The 17738-nt window shown below is 42.4% G+C and overlaps 3 protein-coding genes across 3 annotated transcripts in view; all 3 read left to right on the top strand.

Moving 5' to 3' along the window:
• The window catches only part of LOC138675454 (protocadherin gamma-A4-like), a 732953-nt gene that overhangs the window by 57453 nt on the left and 657762 nt on the right, over positions 1-17738 (top strand). The window lies entirely within an intron of this gene.
• LOC138673942 (uncharacterized) lies at positions 2384-3668 on the top strand. Its single transcript, XM_069761961.1, has one exon. It carries the CDS (start codon positions 2386-2388, stop codon positions 3640-3642), a length of 1257 nt encoding a protein of 418 aa, XP_069618062.1. The 5' UTR covers positions 2384-2385; the 3' UTR covers positions 3643-3668.
• LOC138673788 (protocadherin gamma-B2-like) lies at positions 7560-16600 on the top strand. Its single transcript, XM_069761833.1, has 4 exons — positions 7560-7719; positions 13086-15496; positions 16394-16477; positions 16562-16600. Exons 1-4 carry the CDS (start codon positions 7560-7562, stop codon positions 16598-16600), a joined length of 2694 nt encoding a protein of 897 aa, XP_069617934.1.

The raw sequence follows: 17738 nt of genomic DNA, 5'->3' as shown, positions 1-17738 counted from the left end.
AGTATATAACAGCCCTCGCACGCAGTATATAACAGCCCACGTAGTGTATAACACAGCCCACGTAGTGTATAACACAGGCCACATAGTATATTGCAAAGTCCACGTAGTATATAGCACAACTACGTAGTATATTGCACAGCCACATAGTATATTGCACAGCCACGTAGTATATTGCACAGCCCACGTAGTATATTGCACAGCCCATGTAGTATATAACAGCCCATATAGTGTATAACACAGCCCACGTAGTATATTGCACAGCCCATGTAGTAAATTGCACAGCCCATGTAGTATATTGCACAGCCCACGTAGTATATTACCCAGCCCGCGTAGTATATTGCACAGCCCACGTAGTATATAGCAATGTGGGCACCATATCCCTGTTAAAAAAAAGAATTTAAATAAAAAATAGTTATATACTCACCTTCCGTTGGCCCCCGGATCCAGGCGAAGCATTTACCGATGCTTCTCACGTGCTCTGGTCCCAAGAGTGCTTTGCGGTCACGCGAGATGATGACGTAGCCGTCTCGCGAGACCGCTACGTCATCATCTCGCGAGATCACAATGTATGGAGCAGTCACCGGCGCATCGCGAGGAGCGGTAAAGGCCTGTTCTGGATCCGAGGGGCCGACGGACAGTGAGTATATAACTATTTTTTATTTTTTTTATTATTTTTAACATTAGATCTTTTTACTATTGATGCTGCATAGGCAGCATCAATAGTAAAAAGTTGGTCACACAGGGTTAATAGCAGCGTTAATGGGCTGCGTTACACCATGGTATAACTTGGTCCGGTAACGCTGCCATTAACCCTGTGTGAGCGCTGACTGGAGGGGAGTATGGAGCAGGCACTGACTGCGGGGAGTAAGGAGCAGCCATTTTGCCGCTGGACTGTGCCTGTCGCTGATTGGTCGTGGCTGTTTTGCCGCGAGTCGCGACCAATCAGCGACTTGGGATTTCCGTTACAGACAGACAGAAAGACGGAAGTGACCCTTAGACAATTATATAGTAGATATATATATATTTTTTTTTTCCTGTGAGCCTGTAAGTCATTTAAACCACTTAATATGATAAGTGAGTGTACAGATGATGCAGCAGGGTTTCACATCTGCTATTTTCTGATGCAAAACATTTTCCTGCCTAAGTTAACATATTTCACTATCTATTGGATCCCAGGATTGAGTGTTTTTGCCACATATCCAGCTTTCCGAGCTTACCATAAATCATATCAGTGATTTAGAAGATATACTGGCTTGATTTATGATGAGCTCATAAGACTACTGATGCAGCAGAAATACTCCTGTGATAAAACATGTAGGGAAATGAGTTACTTATGAAAGCAGAAGCCCTTGCTTTTTGTGCCTTTTTTCTAAGCATGAGAACCAATTTTTTTTAACTCCTCCAATTAGGGAACTTAGCCACTTCACAACTCATGACGTAACTGTAAGCCACACTGTCCCCAGCTGTTTACCCCCTAAATGTTGCAATCAATAGCAATAGCAGCATTTAGAAGGCTATGAGGGGGAGGGGGCGACTCCATCTCCCACCCAATCGGCACCTCATAACATAATCATGGTCTGCCAATGATAGCCATGGAAACCGGAGGTCAAATGAGAACCTTCAGGTCTGCCAGCTATGGTGTTCTGTTAAGGCCCCGTCACACATAGCGAGATCGCTAGCGAGATCGCTGCTGAGTCACAAGTTTTGTGACGCAACAGCGATCTCGCTAGCGATCTCGCTATGTGTGACACGTAGCAGCGATCAGGCCCCTGCTGTGAGATCGCTGGTCATGTCGGAATGGCCTGGGCCATTTTTCGATCGTTGAGGTCCCGCTGGGGAACACACATCGCTTTGTTTGACACCTACCAACGACCTCATTGACGACTCAGACACCGACATGTAGGCGTGCATTTGCGTTGCCTTTTCCGCGCCCATTCTGTTCCGATTGGTGGTCGCTACTGCGTTCTGATTGGTTTGCGGCCATGCTTTAAGGCGACACATAATAGCCCTTCCGTCCTTTGTTCCTGAGCGCGTGGTGGATTGCAGAACGTTGTAGAGTTCTCCGGCCTGCGACTCCTCTTCCATTTCGATAATCTGTTCTGCAAGGATTCTTCTGACAACTATACATTGTGTATGGTATGTATTTGTGGTCGCAATTGCGTTTTCATTTTCCCCTAAATTTTTATACAGGGCAACTAAAGATAATTTCCTGCTATCATTGCTGTGGAGGGATGGAGTGAGGGCTTGTCTGCTATCTGTGTAGATATACTTTTACACGGGCTGATATTTTAGGGGGTCTTTTCTGTAATGCATGGTAACGTAATTGAATTTTTTATTTATTAAATTTATCTTCTTTTTCTTTTATGTGTTTCAGTGTGCAGCATCATGAACAATGCGCAGTGTGCTGTTGTGTTTGCTGCATTGCTGGTTGAGGAAGCTCGGCGTCAAGATGAGGCCCGGATGCAAGAGAGGCGTTCTAAACGAAAGCGTCGCATGTGGACCAGAGAATGGCTGCAGAAGAGGTCTGATTTGTCCCACATGCAACTTGTAAGAGAGCTTCAGGATAACAATCCTCATGATTTCCGCAACTATCTGCGGATGTCTGAGGAATCCTTCAAACATTTACTGGAAAGAATTACTCCACTGATTCAACGGAAGGATACAGTGATGCGTGCTGCCATCCCGGCCGATGAAAGATTGGCAGTCACGCTGCGATTCCTGGCCACCGGGCGCTCGCTGCAAGACTTGCATTTTTCTTCAGCCATTTCAAGGACCCTGCTCAGCGTTCTAATTCCAGAGACATGTGATGCGATTTTCCACAGTCTACGTAGCTACATGCAGTTTCCCAACACGGAGGAGGAATGGAAAAAGATTGCCTCCGATTTTGAGCAGCTTTGGCAGTTCCCAAACTGTGGTGGGGCTTTGGACGGGAAACATGTCCGGATCACTCAACCACCGAACAGCGGATCCTACTTCTTTAATTATAAGGGCTATTTCAGCATCATCCTGATGGCCATTGTTAACGCGAATTATGAATTTATAAATGTAGATGTTGGCATGAATGGAAGGGTTTCCGATGGTGGCGTTTTAGAGCACACACTCTTTGGAGAGCGTTTGAACAACTATGACCTTCACTTACCTCCCAACTCCGAGACTAGAGGCAACCTTAATTTTGTTTTTGTCGGTGATGAGGCCTTCCCGCTTCATCCCAATCTTATCAAACCGTTCCCCCAAAAAAATCTAACAGAGGAAAGAAGAATTTTCAATTACCGTTTGTCAAGGGCACGTCGGGTTGTAGAAAATGCCTTCGGTATCATGGCCAATCGCTTCAGAGTTTTCCACACGCCTATTAACATGAAGCTTGAATCGATAGACTCTGTTGTTTTGGCTTGTTGTGTGCTTCACAACTTCCTTCGCCGTCGCGATGCTTTGGCGTATAGTCCTCCTGGATTCATGGACTCTGTGGGCCTATTAAATGGGGAAGTGCAGCTCGGTGAATGGCGCGCAAATGATCCCGCAATTGCAGGCCTTCAACCATTGTTACCTGGCAGAAACACCCACGATGCGAAGACCTGCCGAGACAACTACTGCCAATATTTTAACGGTCCTGGTGCTGTTACTTGGCAGCATCAGAACTTATAGTGGGCTACTACTGACATTTATACACTGTTTTAGTTATTGCACTGATCTGTCAAATAAACTGTTTGTTTTACTTTGAAAAAGCTTTGTTTCTCATTCTTTCTGCAGTAAGGGCCCGTATATACATACGTGTATTCCTATGTATACTGATACATCCATATACATCAACATTGAAATCTACACAGATACCTACATATACACATACATACTCACATACATACAAATCTAAACACCTACCTAAACATTAACCCCTTCGTGACCCAGCCTATTTTGACCTTAAAGACCTTGCCGTTGTTTGCAATTCTGACCAGTGTCCCATTATGAGGTAATAACTCTGGAACGCTTCAACGGATCCTAGCGGTTCTGATTTTGTTTTTTCGTGACATATTGGGCTTCATGTTAGTGGTAAATTTAGGTCAATAAATTTTGCGTTTATGTGTGATAAAAATGAAAATTTATAAAAAATTTCGAAAATTTCACAATTTTCACATTTTGAATTTTTATTTTGTGAAACCAGAGAGATATGTGACACAAAATAAATAACATTTCCCACACGTCTACTTTACATCAGCACAATTTTGGAAACAATTTTTTTTGTGTTGCTAGGAACTTATAAGGGTTCAAATTTGACCAGCGATTTCTCATTTTTAGAATGAAATTTACAAAACCAATTTTTTTAGGAACCACCTCACATTTGAAGTCAGTTTGAGGGGTCTATATGGCTGAAATACCCAAAAGTGACACCATTCTAAAAAATGCACCCCCCCGGGCTAAACTATCACTCCCCCTGTCACTGCAAATCGGGTGTAATGGGAGTTAACCCTTTCACCAGATCTAAAAGGACGCGATCATTCTGTGACACAGCATATGCGTCACTGGTCGAATTGGCACCGACTTTCACGACGCATACGCTGTGTCACAGGTCGGGAAAGGGTTAATACATATCCATACATGAAACCACCAACACTCCAGTCTACCAGTGCAACCGGAGACGTTGTATTGAGAATGCGTCACATTCAGAACGCAGTAGCGTCTTCGTTGTGATCTGGAGATTACAATACAGACCGCTTCCTTCGCGAACGCAGCAGCGTCGTCTATAATAATCGCGGTGACGTTGATGCGTCGTGGGCGTGGTTTACGGCGCTGATGCGTTGTGGGCGGGTGAAAGGACAGTGCTGTGGCCTTGCTTTTCACTAGTGGCGGCAAAATGGCGGCCAGGCGTCGTGCAACGCCTTGGGGTGACGCAGAAGTGCGTTACCTCATAACTGAATTAGATGCCCGTGATTATGGGTGTCAGAATCACCAAGAGCATCCCGTCCTCCATAAGCAGGCTGTGCTGCGGAGGATCAGTTGGGGCCTAGACCAGAGATTTGGGGTGCAGCGCTCCAGTACCCAGATCCGGAAGAAGCTGGCGGATCTGCAGTACAGGTCCAGTGAGCGCCTAGCCAGCATCCGGTCACAGAGCCTTCCACATCGTGGTGAGTGTTGCTCCGCACGCCTCGTACACACACCAGGCTCGGCTCCGCACGCCTCGTACACACACCAGGCTCGGCTCCGCACGCCTCGTACACACCAGGCTCGGCTCCGCACGCCTCGTACACACACCAGGCTCGGCTCCGCACGCCTCGTACACACACCAGGCTCGGCTCCGCACGCCTCGTACACACACCAGGCTCGGCTCCGCACGCCTCGTACACACCAGGCTCGGCTCCGCACGCCTCGTACACACACCAGGCTCGGCTCCGCACGCCTCGTACACACACCAGGCTCGGCTCCGCACGCCTCGTACACACACCAGGCTCGCCTCCGCACGCCTCGTACACACACCAGGCCCGGCTCCGCACGCCTCGTACACACACCAGGCTCGGCTCCGCACGCCTCGTACACACCAGGCTCGGCTCCGCACGCCTCGTACACACACCAGGCTCGGCTCCGCACGCCTCGTACACACACCAGGCTCGGCTCCGCACGCCTCGTACACACAGCAGGCTCGGCTCCGCACGCCTCGTACACACACCAGGCTCGGCTCCGCACGCCTCGTACACACACCAGGCTCGGCTCCGCACGCCTCGTACACACACCAGGCTCGGCTCCGCACGCCTCGTACACACACCAGGCTCGGCTCCGCACGCCTCGTACACACACAAGGCTCGGCTCCGCACGCCTCGTACACACACCAGGCTCGGCTCCGCACGCCTCGTACACACCAGGCTCGGCTCCGCACGCCTCGTACACACACCAGGCTCGGCTCCGCACGCCTCATATGTAATAATGTAATAATTATTTCCCTCCAGCACCAGCAGACCCGGAGCCCCAGCAGGAGTCAACGACAGGCTCGTCACCAACAGGGTCGCCAGCATCACTCCGTGACATGGGTGAAGTCATGTCCCCCGGTAATTATTGCACTAAAAAATAGGTCCATACAACTCGTAAAGGATAGGACTGTCGTGTACTATCAAGTGTTGTATCTTTCCCTAGGCGGTGATGCCAGAGGATCCGGGTGGTCCCTTAGTTCTTCCTCACCCGATTTACCCGAAAACCGTAATTGTTAAATAACAAACACGTACATGATAGTTTGATGCATGTACAAAACTAAGTTTTACCATTCCCTCCATAGAAATCCCAACATTACAGGACCTCCAGGCATCACACAGGAGGATGATGGCGACACAGGGGACACTGGCTGAGCAAGTCAAACAGCACGGAGTGATGCTGGATCGTTTTGTGGCTGCACAACAGCAGAGCGGCAGCCATTAATTTTTTTTTTTGTTATGTTGATGCTTTTGTTCAAAGTTTTATTAGGATGTTGGTTGTTAATATTGTTTATAAAAAAAAAAAATTTAATATCCCCTGAAGTGTACGCTTTGTAAAAAACAACAAACAAATTCCATCACGAACACTCATTATATGTATGCATCTGTATACATGCACCCAGCACATAACCCCACCTACTAGACCTGCTAATAACTATATGCTGAATTCAGTAAAGCAGGCTGCAAGTTTTGAATTATCAAAAATTTTTTATTTATAACAATTTTTAACATAAAGTAACATTTAAATTTAACTCTTTAATATAAAATAACTAAACTATACAACAATTATACTTATAACCCAAATTATTTAATGGAACTATAATTCTTCATACTGGTTTTCACCATTCAAAAATCCTTGGCTGGGCGGAGATGATAATTGCCCAAGAAAAGAATGGGAAAACCGGGGATATTGTGGTGGAGGGGCAAGTGGCATGTTCAGATGAGATCTATGACGGTGTGCTTGTGTGCCATGCATTGCCTGAGGTGTTTCATTCATTTGCTGCCATGAACACGGATCACGTTCCATAAAACTGTGCACACTTGAACTTTCATCGAGCTGTCCAGCTGCCGCTTTACTTAAAGTTTCAAATATCACCCTCTCGGCATGGATTCTTTGTGCGGCTTGCAGCTTCCCTAGCCGGTCAGCGGCAAAGTTGGCGAAGCTGTCCCCTGTACTGTTGGTCTGCTGGCTCAACATTTGCTTGGCCAAAGTGACCAACTCTGTCGATGGCGACACTGTGTCCTTTTTTTATGACCATTCTTCATCCGACGTGGTAAATAAGCTGTGTTGGGGGTTGAGGGTGCAGGGTCTTCAATAGACCCCTCATTAGCCTCCACCCGGCTTGGTTCATGTCACAGCAGGTTGTCACCGGTCGGGGTGGACTGATCATCATGGCGATTTTGCTGCAGGAACAGAAAATTTAGAAGTAAATAAGTGGGGGAACTAGTAGTACAGGATAGGATTTTTTTTAATTCAACCGTATGAGCACTGAGTGGGGTCAAAAAGTTAAGGATTGCACTTATCTGAAGTGGAAGGGATAACTTGGATAAAATGCAGCATAATAAAAGAGGAAAAAACTTAGTTACTATTTTCTACTCGACTATGGCATGAGAGACCAAGTTTTAAAGCTTTTTACAGGGAAGCAAGCAAAGAAGGTACTTACATCTCCAACAGGGGTGTCAGTCGTGATCACAGGGTCTTCATCCAGGGTCTGCCGCATTGAAGATGCCATTGTACGCGGGAGCTCCTGGTCACGGGTGAAGCCAAGTAAGTCAAAGTACCATAACGATGGCACATAAACCTCGTCTGTGGCGGCACCAGACTTCTTTGACCTCACCACCTTGTTGAGCTCCTTTTTATAAACTGTTCTTAGACCCTGGATCTTTTTTCGGACTACACTTTCATCCACCTTCTCGCTGGGGTTATGCTACTGAAACAGAGCAACAAGTTTGGCAAAAGCCTCCCTCTTCTTGTTTCTGTTGCTGTACTCTGCGGATTTAATCTGCCAAAGGCAGGGCAGGGATCTATACATCTCAATCAATTCCCGAACAAACTCCTCGGTATTGAAAGACATCTGAAAGAAAGAATAGCATACAGTGAGCATATATGGAAAATTTTAAACAACATTTTGAATTTCAAAAGATTTATGTATGAGCCACACTACTGTGAATGTAAAATAGAGAACAATTCGCCTGGACTGCTAATAATCTCAGCCAGTCTGCAGTCCCTCCTTCCAATAGTCCTCCACTGACCACACCAGTGCAGGCTGTGTACCCCTGCCATGCAAATGGAACCGGCATAGAGCCAAATTTATTATTTAAAAAATAAGGCCTAGTAACCCTATCTGTGCCCATGAGACTACTTAAAATGGCTCCATGTGCTAAAATATATATACACAGATACCAACAAAGCACTCCCTCCCTCCTTCCAGAGCAAAAATATAAGAATAATAGGTGCCAAGGGAATGGAAAGGGAATGGAAACGCATTTGAGACCCCAAACGATACCTACCGTGCACAAAGTATAGATATCCGAAGAACCGTTGAAGAATAGAAACGAATAGAAGTCGCAGGACGGATCTGCAATCCACCACCACGCGCTAGAAGTCGCAGGCCGGAGAACTCTACAACGATCTGCAATCCACCACCACGCGCTAGAAGTCGCAGGCCGGAGAACTCTACAACGATCTGCAATCCACCACCACGCGCTCAGGAACAAAGGACGGAAGAGCTATCGTGTCGCCTCATATGGCTAGGCCGCCGACCAATCAGAACGCAGTAGCGACCACGAATTAACTGAATGGGGGCGGAAAAGGCAACACAAAGGCACGCCTGTGTGACTACAACATCACACAAGACGTCCCTCATCGAGGTCTGTATCGTTATCATAGCAGCCATGTGACAGGGTCACAACGACCAACGATGTCGTTGTACAGGTCGCTAGAGGTCGCCGCATCGCTGCTGCGTCGTTGGGAAGATCGCTCTGTTTGACATCTCACCAGCGATCTCATAGCGACGCAGCAACGATCCCGGACAGGTCGTATCGTTGTCGGGATCGCTGCTGCGTCGTTCAGTGTGACGGGGCCTTTAGACCATGCCAGAATCATAATTTAAAAGGCGGTCGGTCAGGGCAATACTGACAGCAGTAATGCATTGCCATGCATTATACCAGTGATCAGAGTAATACAAGTTAAAATCCCATAGAAAGTCTAAGTAAAAAAGTTAAAAAAAATTGTAAATATATACAGTATATTACAAATAAATCCGTATATTTACTGTATTTGAAAAAAAGTACACATATTTGGTATCACTGCATCTGGAATGACCTGAAATATAAAACTGTCACACCATTTAACTCATCCAGTAAACACTGTATAAAAATGACAAAAAACTATACTTTCTCATCACTTTATGATTGTCAAACAAAAAGTGGAATAAATTGCGATCAAAAGGACAAATGTAAATAAAAATGGCATAGCTGTATAGGTTATATTCTAATGCAAATTACAATCTGCTATAGGACTGTTAGTGGATAAATAAAAATCTATATTTCTCGACGATGTAAAAACAATTCTTTTTTCTAGAAAAAAGTTTTTATTATGTGTTGCGGATCTCCACTCCGTGGTGTAACTAATTTGTCTCGTGCCCGCTCTCAGCACGTGACTTGGGTTGTGCCTGCAAGGGTTAATCTATCTCCCCACTCTCAGTCCAGCATTCAACCTCTGTCCTATGCTATAATGGAAGCATAAATCACACACTGACCCAGGCCACACACCCGATCATACACGCTGCCACCACTCACCAAATACACAGGCGATGAGTCCCGGAAATATTAATACCAATAATGTCTACTACTCATAAGGCTCACACACCTTAGGCTATGGATTCTTTTAGAACATTCAAGGTTCCACTTGTTAAAGTTTTATACTTTAATACAAAAAGGTTTGGTGCTTAAAGTAAGAAAAGGTATAAAAATATGATAATAAAAAGACATACAACTCATGCAAACAGTATAAAAATAAACATGAGAAAACTTACAGAACTAATCTAACTGTTAGTTTGCTTTCTGCTCCCTGTGGGGTGGGGGGGGGGTGAATGGAGTTGGTGGAATACATCAGCGTCTCAGGCTGCCCTCACATGTGAACCAGTTTTTTAGGTATATAGGCCTAATTTATAGTTTTGTCTGGAGGTCAGGTTTCTAGACCAGCCCCTTAGGTTAATATCATAATTGCTTGTTTTTTGATTGGACCATGGCCGCGCCCCCCCAATGAATATATTATTTTCTCTTGAGATCCTTTGTGTAAAAGTTCTCACAGAGATACTATCAGGCCGTAATTAACATCTCTCTTCCAAGAGCTAGGAGGTGTCAAATGTTACTTTTCTTCTTGGCTTCCAGCAGGACCCCTGGAGAGATTGGAGACAGAAGTCTTCATGTCTCAGGAAAATACATATTAACACCTGAGTGCGACCTGCAGCTTTTCAAGACAGATGTTACATTATTGCCGATGACACAATAAATCTATACATAGTCCACAGCATATACAGTATATATATATATATATTTCACCACTTTATGTAAAAGCGAAAAAGCATAAAAATACTTTAAGTGTGGCATTGCAGTAATAGTACTGACTCGAAGAATAAAGCTGCCTTAACCCTTTTGTCACACAGTGACAAATGTTGGTTCCATTTTTATCCATTTCCCAGTGTGAAAATATAAAATCTGGGGGCTAAAAAAAATTTGTGTCTTAAAAACGTAATTATTTTTTTTTCACTGCCCAATAGTATACAATTCTGTGACACCTGTCGTGTCAATATGATCACTGCACCACTAGATGAATTCATTCAGAGGTATGGTTTGTAATATGGGGTAACTTATGGGAGGTTATACTGTTTTGGCACCTCAGGGGCTTTGCCAATGAGTTATGGCACCCGCAAACCAGTCCAGCAAAATCTGAACTCTAATGTCGTACTTTCATACTTCTTCCCTTCTGAACTTTGCACTGTGCTTCAATATCAGTTTTTGGACACATATGGGACATTGGTGTACTCAGGAGAAATTGCACAACAAATTTTGGGGTCCATCTTTCCTTTTAACCTTGCTTAAAATAAAAACAATTGGGGCTAAAAGAACATTTTTTTGTGGGAAATAGGTGATTTTTTTATTTTCATAGCTCAACCTTATTAACTTCTGTGAAGCACCTGGGGGTTCAAGGTGCTCACCACACATCTAGATAAGTTCTTTGAGGGGGTCTTGTTTCCAAAATAGGGTTACTTGTGGCGTGTTTCCATTTTTTAGGCACATCAGGGGCTCTCCAAAGCACGACATAGCGTCCACTAATGATTTAAAAAAATGTTGCATTCAAAAACTCAAATTGCGCTCATTCCTTCTGAATCCTGCCGACAAATTTTATGGTGCAATTTCAACTGATACCCTTGTGAAAATGGAAAAATTTGAGGCTAAGAAACATTTTTGTGTGAAAAATGTGATTTTTTTTATTTTCACGCCTCAACCTTATAGACTACTGTGAAGCTCATGGGCATTCATGGTGCTCACCATACATCTAGAAAAGTTTCCTGATGGGTCTAGTTTCCAAAATTATGTCACATTTGAATGTTTTTCTCTGTTTGGGCCCATCAGGGCCTTTCCAAATGCGACATGTCATCAGCTAATTATTCCCGCAAATTTTAAATTCAAAAAGTTAAATGGCGTTCCTTCCATACTGAGCTCTGCTGTGCGCTCAAACAGTGGTTTTCTCCCACATATTCTCAAGCAATTGCACAACACATTTTTTGGACCATTTTTTCCTGTTACCCTTGTGAAAATTTTTGTGAAAAAAGTTAAATGTTCATTTTTTTCCTTCCACATTCCATTAATTCCTGTGAAGCACCTGAAGGGTTAATAAGTTTCTTGAATGGGGCTTTGAACACATTGAGGGGTGACATATTTAGAATGGTGTCTCTTTTGTGTTTTTTTCTGTCATATAGACCCTTCAAAGTCACTTGATATGTGAGGTGGTCCCTAAAAATGGCTTTGTAAATTTTGGGGAAAAAATAAAATGATGTTTCAAAAGTTGTGCTGATGTTAAGTAGACATGAAGGAAATATTTTTTATTAACTATTTTGTGTGACATAACTCTTTAACTTAAGGGCATAAAAATTAAAAGTTTGAAAAATTTTCCAATTTTTTGCTAAATTTCCAATATTTTCACAAATAAATGCAAGTCATATCAAATGTTTTTTTACCACTATCATAAAGTATAATATGTCATGAGAAAACTTTCTCAGAGTCAGTGGGATCTGTTGAAGCGTTCCAGAGTTATTACCACTTAAGGTGGCACTGGTCAGAATTGTAAAATTTGACCTGTTTAGGAAGGTGAAAACAGGCTTTGGGGTGAAGGGGTTAATTTATAAAGATTTATAACAATTGGTTATCTGTACAATTCAGTATATTCAACTAATACTAATCAACTTCTTTTATTAACTCCTTTCACTAGTTACTTAAAAAAGTCAATGCAAATATTGACCATAAGTATTATGAAGTTGCAAAAAATGTCAACTTAAATATATAATCAGGTTACCATTAAACTAGAGAGCAATGTAGTTGGCAATGGCTGATTTTCTATTGTTGCTTTATTGTGAAATGTTTAGATATTAAAGAAAAATGTTTTGTAAAAATGTAAGTATTGAAACAGAACTGTTTATTACATATTGCCTTTATACTTTATTTTATTGATATTTAAAGGAAATTTATAACTAGATTATCCACTACTTATGATCTATTTTTTAATATATTTTTTTTATTATATTGATATATTTTACCATCACTAAATCATGATGACTAAATTAAGAATGTAAAGCTAAAGCGAAATCTTACTGCAGAACAGTAGCAGTTAGTATTTTTGAACACTAAGCGGCAGTATAAGACTGCTTATCAATTTTTTCCACCTTCAAGAGAAAGAAAATCAACTAAAATCATTACAATTTCACAGTACCGGATATAGGAAAGCACAACTATTTTTACAGAGGACACACTGCAGTCTGGAATTCCCTTTTCATGGAATAATATTCCCTTATTGTGGATTACAGTTGAGAAAACTTTTATATCACATTCTTTTGACAATGAATCATACAGAAGAAAACAGAAGAAAACAATGGCAGCAGATTTATAAGGTATTTTCCTTTATTTTCTTCTTTATCACTGATACCTATGGACAGCTACAATATTCAGTACTTGAAGAAATGAAGAAAGGATCTGTAATTGGGAACGTGGCAAAAGATCTGGGATTAAATGTGGATGAATTTGCGAATAGAAAATTTCAACTAATTTCAAAAGCAAAAAGCAAACAATATTTCAGTGTTAATTTGGAAAATGGAGACTTATTTGTATCAGACAGAATTGATAGAGAAACGTTATGTGGAAATAAACCAAACTGCTTTATAAACCTGGAAGCTGTAATAGAAAATCCTTTGACTTTTTACACAATCACCATAGAAATCCAGGATGTGAATGATAACTCACCGATATTCGCAGACAAATATTTTGAAGTAGAAATCAGTGAGCTCACCTCTCCGGGGACTCGTTTTGCTTTAGGAAATGCACAAGATCCAGACTTAGGCACCAACTCCATACAAAGTTATACACTGAGCGACAATGAAAACTTTGGCCTTGGAGAAAAAATTACAACAGATGGAATTAAATATCCAGAAATTATTCTAGAAAAGTCTCTGGACAGAGAGAAACAGAGTTACTATGAGTTAATATTAACAACCTTGGATGGAGGTAACCCACAGAAATCAAGCACTGCTACAGTCAGGATTATTGTCCAAGATTTTAATGACAACCTGCCGATGTTTAATCAGGACACATATCGTGTAAGATTACATGAAGATGCAGCTATTGGGTCTCTTGTAATTCATCTAAATGCAACTGATGAAGATGAAGGGTCCAATGCTGAAATAGCTTATTCCTTTAGTCATATTTCTGACAATGCTCGTCAGTTATTTACTATAGACTCAGTAAATGGGGACATCAAAGTAATTGGAAATTTGGATTATGAAACACTGGATTCCTATGAAATGACTGTAGTAGCAAAAGATGGTGGAAGTCACGTAACCCATTGTAAGGTGACAATACAAGTGATAGATGTCAATGACAATGCCCCAGAAATAACTATCACATCTCTCTCACCATCAATTCCAGAGGACTCACCACCAGGAACTGTCGTATCATTACTGAATGTCCAGGACTTGGACTCTGGGATGAATAGTGAAGTTGCTTGTCACATCTCAGGCACTTTGGCTTTTCAGCTAATTCCATCTTCTAGTACTTACTATAAACTGGTAACTGCAGCTAGCATGGACCGAGAAAGATATCCTTCCTACAATGTCACCATACAATGTATGGATGGCGGATCTCCACCACTGTCCACCAACAAAACCATTCAGCTCAATATCTCAGATGTGAATGACAATGCTCCAGTTTTTGAGAAGATGAAATATATTCTGTATATTGGAGAAAACAACCAACCAGGCACATCAATACACAATGTCCGAGCCTCAGATCCTGATGGTGATGAAAATGGGAAAATAAGTTACAGCATTCTAAACAGCAACGTAGACGATATTCCTGTGACATCTTATATTTCCATAAACTCAATATCTGGAGTTCTCTATGCTCAGAGATCATTCGACTATGAACAGTTGCGGGAATTTCAGTTCCAGGTGATGGCTAAAGACAGTGGATCTCCTCCTCTAAGCAGTAATGTCACAGTGAGGATATGTATCATTGATAAGAATGATAATGCTCCGAAGATCCTCTACCCATCACCAGACACTGAGGGATCAGCATTATTTGAGTTTATTCCTCACTCTGCTGAGAAAGGTTATCTAGTCACCAAAGTGATTGCAGTGGACGCTGACTCTGGACACAACGCCTGGCTCTCCTATCACTTATTGCAAGTACCAGATCCTTCTTATTTCACCATTGGCCAATATACTGGTGAAATCAAAATTGGACGTAACATTCAGGACACAGACACCTTAAGACAAAAAATTGTGGTTCTGGTGAAGGATAATGGGGTCTCATCTTTGTCATGTACAGTTTCAATACAATTAGTTGTGGCTGAAAACTTTCAACAAGTCGTTCCAGAGATTAAGAAACAACCTAATATTTCTAATACTTCTTCTAATGCAACTTTCTACTTGGTGGTTTCCATCGCTCTTATATCAATTGTGTTCATTGCAACTGTATTAATTACCATAGTCTTAAAATGCAGAAAATCAAGTACTCCTACAAATTATGGGGCATACAGTAGAAACGTGTATCCTCAGTTCACCCTGGGATGTCCTTCTGAGATCAGTGATACCAGTTTACCTTTCCCATTCTCATATGATGTGTGTGTGACTCTGGACTCCAAGCAGAATGAAATCGCTTATCTGAAACCAGTGCAGAACGTTCCCACAGAGAATCTCATAGACACCGAGGAAACTACTGCTGGGAATGGTCCGTCCAGCAATTATCTGAATCCTGGAAACATTGTTCAGGTATGATTCAAGGCTTATTCATATGCGTTTTATAGTTGTATTGACAGAGAATATTTTCTGTTCTGTATTTATTTTAATTTCTATAGCATCATGTTTCTTACCGAATGGAAGTTTGCACTTTACATTTTTGGTTTACAGGAATGAATGTTGAAAATATATCTTTTTAAGAACTTTAAGGGTACATGTCCACGGTCAGGATGGCCGGCGCTTTGGACGGAGCGGAAAACTCGCTCCGCCCAAAGCTTCGCCACCTTCTGGGGACCCCATGATGCCGGATGTGTTAATTGCACACATCCGGAATCATCGCACCCCACGCATAGGGCCCTGTGTTTTACCTTGCGGCGCCGCAGCGTCGCCGCAAGGTAAATGGACATGCTGCGATCTAAAAAGACGTGCCGCATGTCCGGATTCGCAGGGCTGCATAGTGGAGACGGGATTTCATAAAATCCCCTCCACTGTGCTGTAACATCAGGACGCTGCGTGCTTGACGCTGCGACTCAACGCAGCGTCAAACACGCAGCGTTTCCTGCACGTGGAAACATACCCTTAGGCCTTCTAATTCATGTTAGATACATAGCTGGCACATTATTCTATTATTCTACATTTATTTGCAGAAGTAATTTGTATTTATTCTTTATATGGAAACTTCATGTAACCAATTCTATATTTCGGTCTGTCCTAGATGATTATATGTCTTGAAAAGAATTAGGCAGTACTGCTATGGATTGTACAGTGAACTTGAGGGTTCACCTACTGTGTCATTATTATAGATTTTTTTTTTGTTACAAAGCTTGTTTCTACTCAGTGGTATTTGCTAGATAAAAATGACAAAATCAGCTTTACTTACCCTCCACAGGTTGAATTATGTCTCTGTGCTGCTCCTTTCTTAATTGACAGACTGCAGAAGTAATATCACAGCTAAAGAGCATGTCATTGCTGCAACTAATCACTGGACTCAATGGTCATGCTAATGTAGACAATGTAAGACCTTTTACATCCCTCTTTGCCTATCTTGTCTTCTTTCTGTCTACCAGTGTATTTGCTTTTTTGATGATTTACTTATAGTTTGAGTCTTTGATTGAGAAACAATCCACACATACCTGAATCTACATCTGCAGAGAGTAGAGAAGAGCAAACTATTGAAGGTTTGGTTCGATTCGGTTCAGTGAACATCCCAATGTTCAAAGAACATCTCAATATTCAATGAGATGCAAAACCAAATGTATAGACAACACCTTTGGGGTACCAAAAAGCTGCAAATTTACTTCAAATATGGGCACACAGCAGGAAAAGCGGCATCAATTGACCCAGAGTACAAATTTACTGTAAGTACAGTATAATTGCACAGCATGGATGCATGGAATAGGGCCTGCAACAGGGCTTGGACCAACATTTCTAGCTTAAACATTTATCAATAACAGGTGGATGAGTGACAGGTGTAGGTCTGGTGCTTTGAAAGCCCTGCCAAATTAAGCAACATACGTAAAGGAGAGCCAACTTGGAGTCCAAACATTTGCAAAAATTATTAGAGACAGACACTAGGAAAAGTGTCATCAATTGACCCACAGTAGAAATTTGATAATGGCAAAGCAGCAGTCAGCCATGGACCATGCATGAAGTATCAGGGTCTGGGCCTGCATTTAGAGCTTTGGATTTAAGCTTAAATAAAGATGAGGTTTGTGACGTACCAACGTAAGCCTGCTGGGCTTGGATCCCTGATACCTCATTCAACATCTCAACATGTTTTTTTGCTCAGTCACACTCAGGAGGCACAAGTATGAGCTTGGTAGACCACAAATGTTAGAAAAATTTAAGGATGGTAACACAGATAGTTGACTAAAAGTAAGTGCAGGCATGCTGATCTGGGATGCTTAGTGCTGCAGGCAACACACATGAAGGATACTTTCCCCTCAGTAGAAATAGTACAATGGGCCTCTGACACCTCTTCCACTACAGGCAACACATCAGTTGGAGATTCAACTTGGAGTGTCCCCATATCAAAAAGTTATTGCCACACACCACTAAAGTGGCATTAATTTTTGCAGAGTAGAAGTAGTATAATGGTGCTCTGACGCTCCTTCCACTACAGGCAATCCACTAGATGGAGACACAACTTGGGGTCTCCACATTTCAATAAATTTCTTGTAACATCAGCAGTAGAAACAGCATGCAGAGAAGCCACAACAAAGGTTGCGATGGCCATCAGCTTTTGGAAAGGTAGAAAGGCAGCATTTCCATTGCC

Source organism: Ranitomeya imitator, chromosome 4 (assembly GCF_032444005.1).
Source record: "Ranitomeya imitator isolate aRanImi1 chromosome 4, aRanImi1.pri, whole genome shotgun sequence".
In the NCBI taxonomy this organism is placed as follows: domain Eukaryota; kingdom Metazoa; phylum Chordata; class Amphibia; order Anura; family Dendrobatidae; genus Ranitomeya; species Ranitomeya imitator.
The sequence above is the reverse complement of the archived record's forward strand: the minus strand, read 5'-3'. Positions and strand labels throughout refer to the sequence as shown.